Source organism: Sturnira hondurensis, unplaced genomic scaffold, assembly GCF_014824575.4.
Source record: "Sturnira hondurensis isolate 20B ecotype Veracruz unplaced genomic scaffold, ASM1482457v3 Scaffold0001872, whole genome shotgun sequence".
NCBI classification, from domain to species: domain Eukaryota; kingdom Metazoa; phylum Chordata; class Mammalia; order Chiroptera; family Phyllostomidae; genus Sturnira; species Sturnira hondurensis.
In genome coordinates, this window is record NW_028074503.1 from 13994453 (window position 1) to 14008573 (window position 14121).

Consider the following 14121-nt stretch of genomic DNA (forward strand, 5'->3'; position numbering starts at 1 on the left):
TTGCTAGTGTCCCACTGAATGGAAATACCTTCATTCAGTTTGCTATGGCTCGATTCCAGTTTTTCCTGGTACCAAACTTGCTGTAGTGAACACACACACATTCGTGCACATGTTAGCATCCCCTTAGGAGAGAGTCTTAGAAACGGAGTTACAGATCGAAGGACCCAGACATATTGAATACTGGTCTCACCACTCCGCTCTCTGAAAAGGCTGATCCGGTTTGCTCTCCCACCATCGGCACGACTGACCATTTTCCCACACCAGCACCCACAGTGGGTGGTTAGAGCTTTTCAAACATTTTGTAATTCTGAAAAGTGAAGTGGCCCTCAGCATTTTAATTTGCATTTTTGATTGCTAGCCGCTCTTTGGTTTTAATATGGCAATTTTCAGATATAAAAATAGAAAGAACATAAATATTGACAACTATGCCACAGATATTTTCTGTTTCCCAAATATCTTTTAATTTAGGGTATCTCTTGAGGTATGCGTGAACTATACGGCTACAGTGTCCAATTTGTGAGTTTTTCCTGTGTGGCTTTAAGGTGGCATACTCTCTCAGGACAGTGTATCCTCTTTCTAACTGCCAACTCTCTGTGGTGTCCTGGGAGAAGGCTTTGCAATTCTCCTCTCGGTATCTCGGAGACAAGTGGTCGGAGCACCAGTGATGGCAGGAGCCACTATTTCTGGAGCACTTACGTGGTGCTGGCTCTTGTGCTCAGCAATTTTACACAAATTGTAAATCCCACAAAGTAGGTGGTAGTATCTTCCCCAATTTACAGATGAGGAAACTGAGGCACAGAGAGGTTAAAGAACTTGCCTTGAACCTCAAAGGTGGGGAATGGCCCAGCTGGATTCGAACCCAGACAGTCCCGGTCTAGCCTGCACTCAGAACCACACTTTCTTGGAGCTAGTCTCTGAACCTGTAGTAGAATGTTTGTTCAGTCATAACAAGTTGTTCTCTTTTGAGGATGAATTAGATTTGTTGAGAAAGCAAAACATCGTTCAGAGCGAATGTTTACTGGAGTTTGGTAATCCTAATGAGCTGTGTTGTGTACAGTCACTGTTTGATTCCGATCCTGAATTAATCATCCTGATTTGCTTGTTTTTCCTCATAAATTGGCACCGCAGACAGTTCCTGAAGAGGAGCTCTGAAAATGCCAGAGCAATAATTGCTGCATTGGAACAAGCCTTCCCCGTTCACCCTAACAAACCAGCCGTAGTCTCTGTGGTGGGGTAAGGAACGAAGGTGTACAGACAGAAACTCGGGGTTGACAGGAAGCCGCAGCTACTATCCGGTACAGGAGGCCACGCTGCCCTCACCTTCAGGAGGCACACATGGGGTGCACACCAATTAGTGGCCCTGTGGGTGGTGGAAAGGGGTGAGCCAAGCCTGAGGGTTGGTTAAGCCTCAGGGGTGAGAGCTGGAGGGAGGTGATTGGAGAGAGTGGTGTTTTCTGTTTCCCTGCAGGGAGAGGAAAAGGGGTTGGCATCTCTCCACCAGCCGCAGGAACCAGTGGGCAAGTGGGGCAGCCTCGTCATGGGCCTGGATGGTGTGGGTGAGCTCATTTTCCTGTATCTTGACAGGAGGGAGGCGAGTTTGGATGCAGAGTGTAGGCAGTGCATTGCTCTGTGGTCTGTCTCAGATCTTGTCCCTGGGACTTCATTGCCAGGGGTCACAAAATTCATTTGCCTGTTAGCTGCAGGGTCTATTGCAGAAATAGAGAGAGACCCCCCTAGCTCTGTCTTGGAAGCAGCTGGCAGTGAGCAATGGATTTGCAAACAGAAACCACTGTGAGACTAGTAGGTGTTACGTAATTGGTGTTAACCTGCAAAATCTGTGACTTGGGTGACCTGCTCAGTGTTGGCTCCTGGAGGTTTGGCCAAATGCAGTAGAGCAGCTGAGGGCACCGACAGTACAGGCATGGTTATCACAGCCAAAGTCCCCGCTTCCTTGCCAGGCTGGGCCTGGGCGTCAGTGGCCTGCACTGCAAATTCAGGCTGACGGTGCCTCTTTAATAAGGGGGAGGCGGGTTAAGAGAGGCAGCCCAAAGGACTGCTTAGCTCAGTGTTGTGATTACTATTGCTCCATGCCCTGGAGCTCTCCCGGATATTGTTCTAATAAAGAAGGTAATTGTTAAATAAATATGGAGAGGACCTGGAGAGAAGAGGCTGCACACTGGCATAAACACATAGAGGGTTTCACAACCACCAGATTAACAACCACCGGCACCGTGAGCGACAAGCAGCTACTTGGGGAGATTTATCTGATGGTAAATGATTCATTATAAATGGATTCTCCCACAAGGGATGTGACCTCCTGAGGCAGGTGTGATTGGAATACAGCCAGCGGTTCAGATGTATCATTTAGTGGTCAAGAAGCTCTGGTTCTCTGAGTATTGAATAAGGAAGGGACAGAAGGGGAGAGGGCTGGGGGACAAAGGGGAGTGAGCCGAGAACTTGGAAAGCTTCCACCACACAAAGGCAGTGGCATTGAGACTTGTGGAGGAAGTCACTTTATAGAGCCTCATCTCATTTCTGGGGCAGGAGTCCTGGTTCCTCAAAGATTTCACTGCAACCAGATTGCACATTTCTTGATGGGGTGGGGGGTGAGGTTTGGGATTTGCTGAACTGAATTTGAGGATCTTTGTAGATTTTGAAGAAAATGGCAAATTTTATCCTTAAAACTTAACAGGGGTACCGATTAATGTAAGTGAGGGAGTGAGGTCAGGTTTGTGTTTCAGCAAGACCACTCTGGGAGCAGCGTGCCGAATGCATTGGAGAGAGCAGGCGGCAAACAGTCCAGGGAGAGGTGGAGAGGGTCCGATGCGGGCAGTGGCAGGGAGAATGACAAGTGGGGGCAGGTGATGAGATTGACGACATTTGCAGGATGGTGACTGGATTGCATGGTGAGAAAGAGGAAGGTGTCTAGGAGATTCCCATGCAGCCACTGTCCCAGGATCATGGGGTGGCTGTAAGGCCACTCAGCAAAGCTGTGGGCATGTTAAGTTTGAGGTGTCTCTGGTCATTGGATAGGCCCTTCCAGAACTCTGGTACACGTAGGTGAGGGTCAAAGCCTTGGCTTAGAGGTCATAACCCAGGGAAAACAAACTGAGTGAGCAAAGAAAAAAAAACAAAACAAAACAGATAAGCCCTAGAAAGGAAAGTGTAGAATCATCATCTTGTGAAATGCTGAAACCAAGAAGTTCACTTATTTTCCAGGTCAGTGAACCTTGAAATTGGTTGTCTGCAAGTGTGGTTGTTTCCAAAGCTAGAGCGGCCTTCCTTAGTGTGATGTTTCGGGAAGAGACAGGCCATTCACGGTGGGAGGGCTGGTGGACACACTTCAAAGAGAGGAAAGGTTCTTGTTTCTAGCTAAGCCTTTGGGAATTTTCTTCTTTCGGGGTCAAGCCCATTTGCCCTGACCTGTGCACAGGCCACACTTCTTATAACACACACCTTTCCATCTGTGCTCTGAAGGCTTTAACTGGGCAGTTCTTGAAGATACAGGCGCTTCTGGAGAGTGAGCCTCTCACTTTATATCCCCTGCAGTTCCCAGAATCCTTTGGAAACGAAGCAGAGGCTTTCAAATGACTACTAAGCTGAGCAGATTGAATCCAGTCACGGAACGAGCAGTGGGGTTATTTGTGTTTGACTAGAGTCTGTGGAGGGAGCCTGGTAGTAACTCTTCCCTGAGGCAGGTTGAATGAGCAGGGGAATAAAACCCTGAAAATCTTGGGTTGAAGAGGCCAAATCTGACAGGGTGAAAAAGGAAGACTGGGCAGAAGTGATGCTGAAGAAGCATCTTGCAAGGGAGCCCTTTGGGAATAGGCTTTAGAAATGGAAGAGGACAGGCCCGGAGGAAGAGAGCCTGGGCCTAACGTCAGTCTTGTCTCACGCCACGTGCTCGGCAAGCCAGCAGTGGTCACAGAAGCATCGCATCCACGCTGAAAAACGATTTATTCCCGAGTGGGGTAATGTTTATGGTTCAGAAACGGATGAGAGTTAACACGGGCTGCAGTCACCGTTCTACTGTGTTTTGTCATCAACTGTCCTTCTAGTGGAAGGGGACCTCAGTGGGATGGGCAGGGGGTGAGAGCTGGTAGGCTTCCTATGCGTGTGAATACAGTGCAAAGAGACACAGATGCACTCAGGAAAGAATCTGAAAGGAGGAAGAATTAATGGCTTCTTTCAGACTTTAAATAGAAGAGAGATGTTCTTTTTCCAGCCACAAAGAAATGATCTTAGCAGAGGCAGCAGAGAATGGTGGGTAGGAGCTTGAATGCTGAGTGGGATCATCTGGGTTTAAATCCTGGCTTAGTAGCTGTGTGACTCTGGGAGAATTGCTTAACCTCTCTGTGCTTCAACTCCTCTTCAGTGAAGTGGGTAATCATAGTACCTACCTCAGCAGTTCCTATGAAGATAAAAGGAGTGAACCCTGTAAAGTGCTTAGCATCAGAGTCCCCGGCACAGAGTTTGTTAGATAAAGAGAATAAATGGGTGACTGCAGGCCTCCCAGTAGAGCCTGCTTTTCCCACAGAGGTCCTTGGGAGGCAGAGCCCAGCAAAGAAGAGCGAATCCTGCCCCTTGCCCTCGGAAAGTGCCCTGCAGAATTCAAGGAAGCCTGGGCACATTTGGGACAGGTATCTGCGACCTAAATGCCTTTTAATCATCCTGATACTGCGTGCTTCCCCAACGTACAAAACTCGGTGAGGAATTTAGAGGCAATTATATCACACCTCAGGAATACTCAATTACAGTATGCACATCGCCCCAGAGAAATAATTTCATTCCTGAGGTTTTATTTTTCCAGCTCTGTGGTTCTGGTTTTATAAACATGAGATTAAAAATTGACTAGAGATGGGTCCTCACAAGGAAGTGGCCAGTCAGGACCTGCTGTGTGCAAGCATTTTCCCCCAGAGGTCTGGGGACGGGCGGGCCTCGGAGGGGAGGGTGTCATGGCTGCGAGCCAACGGCAGGCCTTCCGAAATGAAGGAAATGTGAACTTAACTGGACTTGAGAAGATATCTTTCTTTGTTTATATATTTTTCACCTATAACAAGTTTTGTAAAACTGCCTTTGAATTATAAGGGTAAATGATTTTGATCAGGAATTAGGAAAAAAATTGTGAAACAAAGGTGAAATACCTTTGTTTGTAAAAACATGGCTGAGACTCAGGTACACAGCCACCTGTCCGTGACTGAGACTCGTTCAGCTGTCTGGGAACGAGCAGGCCAGCACGTTTCTAGAAGACAAGCCCAGTACTGGGCATGTTGCTTCACAGAAGCTTACACTGATAGACTACTTAGTGTTGGCATTTTATGCGCATGGATATTATGACCACTGCGCTGCATTTATTGAGGCACGAACACTAGCTCAAGAGCTAAATAAAGGAGAACAAAATCATATTCATTCATTCTTTACGCATCCAACTTATATTGGCTCATGCCTGCCACATTCTAGGTTCTAGGGTATAATGGTAAATATGACCTTATAAAGCTTCCAGCCTTGTGAGACAGTGCACACATAAATATTGTAGCAAGTAAGCAGGTATAGCTTTGGAAGAGTACTTCTGACGGGAGCAAATGGGGCTGCATGATAGAGAGTGACAGGGATGCAAAGACACGCTCTTGAGGAGAACTCACAGATGTGCCAAGGACATGTGCAGGGACTGTCATTGCAGCACCACTTGTAACAGCAAAGAACTTTGCTGTTCTACATAAAGTAAGGCATGGGCTAGCCACGTGACGGAAAGCCACCAGCACTAAGAAATGCACGATATCGGAAGTACCAACGTACTTGTCACATCAATTGCTACAGTAAAAGATTGTGGGATAATGTGTCTACTTTTTTTAACCTGGAAATTTATCCACCAAATTTATAACAGTGGTTACCTTCAGTAAAAGGAGACTTAATTTTTTATCAGTAATATTACACTTTTTTTAAAAGGGATATGGATTCTTGTAGTTAAATATTAATTTTAAAAGTTTCTTTAGAAAAGAGGATAGTGGGATGGGGGCAATCCAGGAAGGCTTCTCAGGAGTCCTAAAGAATGAATAGAGCTGCCTGGGCGGATGGAAAGCCCTTGTGCAGTGGCAGAGGGGGGAGAAGGCATGAGGTATCCATGCGGTTCACAGGTGTCTCAAGAGGCACGGTTACAGAGTATGGAGGGGGACATAGAGGGGAACACAGATGAGATGACATTATACAGTAAGCAAGTCAAGTCATGCAGGGTCTTGGAAACTGTAGCACGGAGTCTGGCTGTCGTTTGGCGTGCCGTTCTGGGCCGTGTGTGTCTGAACAGATGCCCGTCTGCCTGGCAGGGATCAGAGTGGAGGTGAAGGAGAGTGGAAATGGGAATACTTGTTGGTTGCTATTGATTTCAAACTACTGACAAACAGTGGTAGCTTAGACTATGGCAGTTATTCTCAACCCTGTGGAGCATCTAAAATAACTTAGTCCATACCCCAAAATAGCTGAATACAGTTTCTGAGGGTAGGGTCTATGCATTTACATTTTCAAATAATATATCACAAGGGTGAGGGTTGTTAGTTAGGCTGGAGGGTGCTGTTGACTGGGGAGTAATGTGGAGAGTTTTAGGCACTCATTGGAAAGTCAGCAGGACTTGTCACTGGGTCTCCCAGGCCCACCCTCCTGGACTGGGCTGAGGCCCAAACTCTTTGGGACACTGGAAACGGTGCGAGTGTGGCGGGCAACACGTGGGCCTGTGACGTGTGTTCCATTCCTTTGATGGTGGTCTCTGTAGACAGTCCTGGCTCTCTGCTCCTTTTCCCCCCTCTTCCAATCATGTCCATTTTGTAGAATTCACTCTTCATTGGCATCTACACCAGGAGATAGTCAATGAAGTAGAAAGCAAAACTACCCAGACAAGTCCATGTGGTTACTGTCGGTAAGTTGGAGCATGACTTGCGGGGTAGAAAATAGAAAGTGAGGTTGTTGGGAAGAACCCTGGCTGAAATGTAAGATTTGGGGTTTATTTCTAGGTGTCAATTAGCTGTACTTTATTACCATATTAAGAGTTCTCTGTGGTGTGTCGCAGTCCAAGGTATCTGAAAAGGCAATTAGAGTTTTAGAATCAAACTCAGCTGTGAGTTAGATATCGCTGCGCACTAAAACTCTGAAACACGGCTGGCTTCCTCACGGTGGGGCCCATGTGATATCCGCTGCTTAAACACACACATATTATGTCTCTTTCTAACCAGGAATCCTTCCCTCTTTAGTATCTTTCCCGTCCCATCTGTGACAACATAAGACAGGACGTGTGTAAGAAGTGCCATGATTTGAAACACTTAGAAATGAGCGTGATTGGACAGCATGTTAGATAAGGGATTGAACAACTTCTAGAGATGGGAGCGCTTGGCCAACGTCACACAGTTTTGTTTCTTCAGCTGTCACAGACCAGCAGTGCTGGAGGCTCCCGTGCGCTGTTCCCCTTTATTTTATGGGTGACATAAGAGAGCCCCAGGGTCTCAGGATGGAGCCACACCAGACGCAGGGCAGGGCTGTTGTCTCCTCTGGAAGCAGCCGTCGTGAGTTCCCGGCCTGGGACTGCACTTGGCGTCCGTGCTGTTTCCTGAAGTCCACAGAGCATTCCAGTCCATGTTCATCCTAGTTTCTGTTCCACTCTCTGAGACCTCTCAGGGACACTTAAACTGATTTACTAGTATCTCTGGCTTAGAATAAAGATTTTTTAGAACATAAAATCAAAGTACATACAAAAGAAAGTAGGGAGACATCGCACGGTCCTTAGCTATCAGTGGATTGATTTGTTTTACACACATATAAATCTGCAAGTCAACTACAAATTGTGGTCCCCCCATTGATGTTTATATCCACAGACCGGAATTCTGTATTAAACTATTCCATGTTTTCAGCAGAAAGAATGTGCTGGATCTATTAGTATTCCATTCTAAAGCAAAATAGCAAAAAACGGCTTATTTATTAAAGTTCTGTTCTTGCGTATATTTAGTATCCATGGCCTGGACTTCATACTCCTTCTAAAATGTGCGTGCTGCAGGGACAATAAATACTTTCCTGTCTAACTTTGGGTTCTCACCATGGAAACGTCCGAGCAACAGCTGAGCTCTGTTAGATGTCTTTTCATTCTCTTGGCTGGCAAAACTCTTTGGAGGGAAAGTTTTTCTTTGGTGGATAACAAAACTCTATTTTCGAATGAAGTCACTGCTTCAGTCGGTCAGATATGTGTCTTAACTGATTAAGATCACTAATTGGAAATTTTTAAATCTTACCCTGGACCCTTGGTGACCTAAAAACATCCTTAAAGTGAACAGAAAGTGTGAGTCACTGTGAGGACAAGTTCAAACTCCAGGTCAAGTGCCTTCTAACACACAGTGATGTTGATGAAGCCCAAAGGGGCACTTTCTCTGTCATAAGTTTAACAACATGTTTCTATGAAATGTTTTTTTTGTCTCATTATGATCTGTTCTATGTGTTTTACAGAACTAAATGGAGCATGTAAAATGTGTGGATCTTATCTAAACCCTAATGCAGAACTTTCTAGCTACTGGTAGTTGCCTGTGTCAAGACTGATTACCTCTGGACCACCAGGCAGGTCTGGAGTGACAGGGTCCCTGGACAGGTCCTCTGGGAGCCACACACGGCTTTGTCCTTTCTTCCACAGCAGGCTGTGCAGATGGTATTTTGTTGTCTGTGCTATGTGAGAGGAGGCGTGAGAAGCAGGGTTCGGGGGACTATTGCTTCGAAGGAACAGTGCGGTGATGACAGTGTGATAAAACCAGTCTAGAGTCTGCTTCGTTTCATGGGGTAGCTTGCATGGTGGAAAGGATGCTGGCCTGGACCTGAGCAGACCAGAATTCTCACCGGCAAGTTATGTGACCTTGCCCTCTCTGGACCTCATCCTTCCTGTATGTGGGGAGATCTCTGAGGTCATCTCTCAGTTCTTGCTAGTCTTGCTCTTTGACCATCCATGCAAGTTTCTCCGTGATGAACACCATGCTGGGTCCTTAGCACCAAAGGACGGAAACAGGCAGTAAGTACTTACCGATGTCCTGGGGTGGGGCAGGGGGGTTGGCCACTGGAGAAACAGAGGAGGATGAATCAGACCAGGCAGGGAGAATGCGTTCTGCAAGGACCAGAGCTGAAATGCGCTTGCTGTTGCTTAGATAGACCGATAAACCGATGAAGACTGGGTGTGGAGGTTCACGAAGGGAGAGTGGGATGTGAAGCTGGAGAGCTGCTGGGGTTAGAGTGCTGTGTGGGCAAATTGGACCTGATCCCAAGGTTAGTAGATGTGTGTGAGCCGGGGAGTATCGTGCCAATCCCATCCTGTCCTCTCTGGTCGAGCTCTGTTCAGTCTTCTGAGTTTTGCTCCAACAGCGCTGTGGGCATCCTCCTCAGTCGAATTATTTCCCGGTGTGATGAGTTGTTTAATGTCTTTCTCTCTCATAGACCTGTGAGCTCCCAGGGTGGGAACCTCTTTTAAACACTATACCCAAGCATCTTGCACCTAATAAATGCCCAATAAATATTGGTTAGCTAAAGGGAGAGAGAGGGCTCTTGTCCCATAGTTGCACTTCTTTGCTTTTAAATTTTGTTTTGTTACTCTCTATGGGAAATCTCTGCACCTTCTGCTCAACTTTGCTGTGAGCCTGAATCTCTGAAAAAATGAAAGCTGTTTTAAAAATTCTAATTGTTCAGAATTAGATTAATCATAATCCTTGGTTCACGATACATTGTCGTCATCGGCCCTGTCTTTATTTATAGATCTTTATATAAAATTGACATATTAATATAAAGAACATCAGTGAGACTGTGGCCTATCTAAAAAGCCCAGACCATGGCCTCTATGTCACCTTTATCTGTGTGCTTCCCACTCTCCCATCTCTAGACCTTGGGTAACCAGCACTCTTAAATATTAATTAGCATTAATTTATGGGCTTATTATTTGTTTTTAGTAATATCAGACATATTTGTATAACCTGACACTGTATTATACAATTTTTCCTTTTTGAGTTTTATAAAAAGTATATCCTATTTCTTCCTACACTTGTTTTCTTCATTTCACATCATGCTTCTAACATTCACCCGTATTGTCACATGAAGCTGAAGGTCATCCATTTTCACTGCTTGGAACACCATGATCTATTTCTTCTTTTTCCGGTTGGTGCACGCTGGGGTTGCGTCCAGTTTTTTGACAATTAGATTGCTTCTGTGAGTATTCCTAGACTCCTATCCCGGCCGACGCGTGCTTCGGTATTTCTAGGCAGGGTTTCTCAGCTTGGGTGCTGGTGACATTCTGGACCAAGTGCTTCTTTGCCGTGGAGGGCTGTCCTTTGCCTCATGGGACACAGCATTTGAGTCGGCAGCCCGTGCACCTCTTGCTGTTCCAACATGAAAAGTGTGGCCTCCAGTTTGGGACTGTGTGTCACGAAAAGGAAAACACCTGGTGAGTTCAGAATAGGCCTATGTCCTAGAATAAGTCTTCATCATTCAAAACCATCAAAATACCCCTGGAGGTATTTGAAAGTCAAATGTCAAAGATCCCAGAATTCCTTTGCACAGATATGAACAAAGTTAAGTTATACTTTAAGAGAAAATTCAACTGGGGAAAAAGCAAAATTATCTGAACTAATTCTTTACTTTTAAATATTATCACATAAAATATCATCCTGTTTGACTAATTCCATCAGAGAATGAAACTAAGTAAAATCCAGCATAGTAAAATTCAGTCCTGTACCCTTCAGAAGGGTATTTCCTTCTCCACTCATTTGGGTTGTAGGACAAGGCCAGTGCAATGACCACAGGGCATGCTGGAAGTGGTCCCTCCCAGCCTGCCCTTGGTCTTGCCCTGCCACTCATGAGAGCAGAGCTATGATACACACGAGCCATGGGAAGATTTAATGCAGGATCAGATGCTGAGCCGAAAGAGGAAACAGGTTGGGATGTAGCTCAGGATCGCTGCCTTCAAACATCTGTGGGACAACTGTATGTGCAAGGGAAGGGGACCAAAAAGACGAGCTTCCATGGTGGGGGGGTAGTTATTAAAGGGGACTGTTGCTGTTGGGGCTGTAGTACTGTGTCCCCTTCCTTAACCAACCAAGCAGAGTTCTGAGTAGCCACTGGTGGATGTGTTAGAGATTTTCCTAAGAGGGCCTGAGAGACCATGATGATAATGATCACCAACAGCTGGAACAAGCTGATTTGGTCACTGTGGATCACACTTTTTAAAGCACTTTACATAGTCAGCACGGTCTCCTAGGAGGGGCACTGCTGGCACCCTAGATGAGGTGAGGGAAGGAGGGCTCACGGTCGCACTGCTAGTGAGTGACGGAGCTGGAGTGCGACCCAGCAGCCTGGCTCCAAGCTTCTCCTCTCTGGCGGACTTTGCTCCTGAGTTTACCACCTGGGGGAAGCAAGTGAAGTCAAGTCATTTTAGAGGGAGAGGCTCAGCGTTTTGTTTTAAAGAAGAAGACCTGTTGGACGGCAGGGTGGAGATCTGAGGGTTCTGAGTAGACCGAGAGGAATAACATCGGCATGGCAAATTCCAGATCAAGTTGAGGGAACGTGGCCTCAGGCTGAAGGTTGTGGGCGTAGTTGTTAACTAAACAGTACCTGATTACCATCAACAGTAGACTGGATAACTAAATTGTGGTGTATTTATGTAAGTGAATTCTATACAGCAATGAGAGCGAATGATCTTCAAGTACATTCAACGGTGTAGATGAATCTCACAAATGTAACATTAAACCAAAGAAGCTGGACATGGTGTAATTCCTTTTAGGTGGGGAAGAAAAACGTGCAAAGTTAACCTATGCTCTTCGAAGTAGGGGAAGGAAGCAATTGGAAGGGAGGGTAAAGGGGTGTTCTTTCTGTGGATGAATCTGTTTTGTGAAGCTTCAGGGATTTGTGGACTTGTCCATTATTTTAGACATCGGTAAAAAGAAAAATTACCATTGTCAGTAAAAAGAAAAATTACCAGTGATGTTCAATGAGACAAAAAGTTAAAAATCTTGACAAGGTGAATGTGGTGGATTCGTAAGGACTGGAGGGAAGAGGGAGCTGGTGGGCATTCAGAAAGGAGAGGATGGACAGTATGAGGTCACAGAAGACATTTGGGTGTGGGGGGGCTTGCGGTCATGGGGTAGGAAGTTGGATGTAAGATTTCCCAGGCGGGCTAGTTCCACATCATGGTGAGGAGGACTGACGTGTGAGGGACCAAAGTGAAAAAAGGTAAACATCACTGGAGTCCAAGTGTCTCGACTGTTTTGTCAGGGCATTTGGAAGTGCACATGGCCTTGGGTAGGTATCTCTTGTGGAGAGTGACATAAATCAGGTGTCAGCAGGATTTAGAGGCCAAAGGAGGGTAATGATTCAGTTATTAAAGTCTGTAAATTTTTCACTGCTAGGGCAAAGCCCAAGTTAAACTATCTTTAGCAAAAGTGGGAATTTATCACTTTCCATTAGTAAAAGGCTAGAATGGAACCTCAAAAGTACTGGATCCAGGTTTTGGAATTGTCATGGGACTGCTTCCCGGCCCCGTTTCAGCTCTGCCTTTGTCGAGTCGGTTTCACTCACAGGCAGCCTTCCCCACTAGGGCTCCGGACTCAGGGTGGCCTTACAGCTACAGTTTCTCCTGAAACCCCAAGGGCAACACGGATAGACTCCACTTAGACCATGAGCACACCCTTGAAGTGGAGGTGAATCAGCCTCTCTTCCCTGCTCTGTGAATCACATTCACTGAGAATGAAAAAGTGGCATGAAAAGTCTTATGTCCACTGTGGAAGTTAGTGCCCTATGGCCTAAACCTCAGTGGCTTCTAACCAACAGTGGTGCGGTGAGGAGGTGAGGGCCTGCTTACTGCAGGAGCTGGGCATCACCCAGCATTCACAGCATGACTGTGTGTGGAGGAGGAAAACCACAGGAGAGTCCTGCCCAGGGCCAGAAGCTGCTCAGAGTCCCGGGTGGGGACAGGGCAGCAGCATCCAGCCAAATTGACAAAGAAATGTGGCCTGTGCTGGGTTATTGCATCTGTACCCCACATTTAAATTTCCCCATCCCAGAACTGTCTTCCTTTCTCCCTTTCTCCTAACAGATTGAATGTGCTCTTCATTTCAGCCAGCTGGATTTTTTTTTTCTTTCTCCATCTTCCTGTTTGTCTGTAATGCTTATCTCGCTTCTCCATCTTGTCTCTGTGCATTTCTCTTTTCTTGGCCTTGTCTCAGGGATGAGGAGGAGGAGGTGGAGGAGGAAGAGGAGCAACCAGTCACGGAGCCCAATTCAGAGGAAGAGAGAGAGGACGATGCCCCCTGTGAGGGCGAGGACAGGTACCGAGGGCTGGACCCGCCCAGGCCCCCACTGAAGCCCGAGGCTCCTTCCTAATGAGTAGTTAGTTTGCAGGCACCTCTCAGCCTTCTCCACCCTTCCTCACTAGCTCCCACTGGCAAACCTGTATGGACCCTATACACACAGCCACAGAATGGTTAATTTGTAGGAATCACTGAGCACGTTTTCATTAGAGAACTTGACCTTTTACTCAAATGCTGCCTTTCTAACCATGCTTCACGGAAAACTCACCCAGTTGGTTTTCTTTGCACTGTTCCCTCCTTCACTAAGTACTTTTGTTCAGTCAGACTGACGGAAAGTTTTAACCATTTCTGCTCTTTAGTGAGAGTGATTATGTGTGTGTATCCTTCTTTTTACTAATTTTACCTGTGTGGGTAACTACTGTGTGAATGATACAAGTTTGTTTTTTATTCAAATGAGCAAGAATGCTTTTTTACCCCCTACAGCATAGAGAAATTTCCCAGTATTTATTTTTATGCCCAGAACAACTAACATAGCTCTGTGGCCCTTTGGAGAGTTCGCTGTTCTCTGCCCCATCTCTGAGGGGCTCCCAGTTTCTGCCTCAGACAGTGGAATAGACGTAGGCACCTTGTAGATGACTTTAAATTTTGTGGGCATTTTCCCCAGACAATGTCTATATGAAGAGTAAAAACTGATCATGGCTACTTTCTGATTAATTCTGAATATAATTTTCTAATATTCAAAAATAACTCTAAATTGGTTCCCTCTGCTGGATTGATTGCACTGCACACTGACATTTTTACTCTTAGTTTTTTCCCA

General features: G+C 46.0%; 1 protein-coding gene across 8 annotated transcripts in view; it reads left to right on the forward strand.

Moving 5' to 3' along the window:
• Nucleotides 1-14121, forward strand: part of FHOD3 (formin homology 2 domain containing 3) — a 438646-nt gene that overhangs the window by 304539 nt on the left and 119986 nt on the right. For 5 of the 8 annotated variants that reach the window (XM_037033114.1, XM_037033132.1, XM_037033123.1 and 2 more), the window contains exon 11: nucleotides 13221-13322. The exons of the other annotated variants lie outside the window; for them this stretch is intronic. In XM_037033114.1, coding sequence (XP_036889009.1) covers nucleotides 13221-13322 — 102 coding nt within the window. The remainder of the gene's footprint in view (nucleotides 1-13220; nucleotides 13323-14121) is intronic. 8 annotated transcript variants of the gene reach the window in all.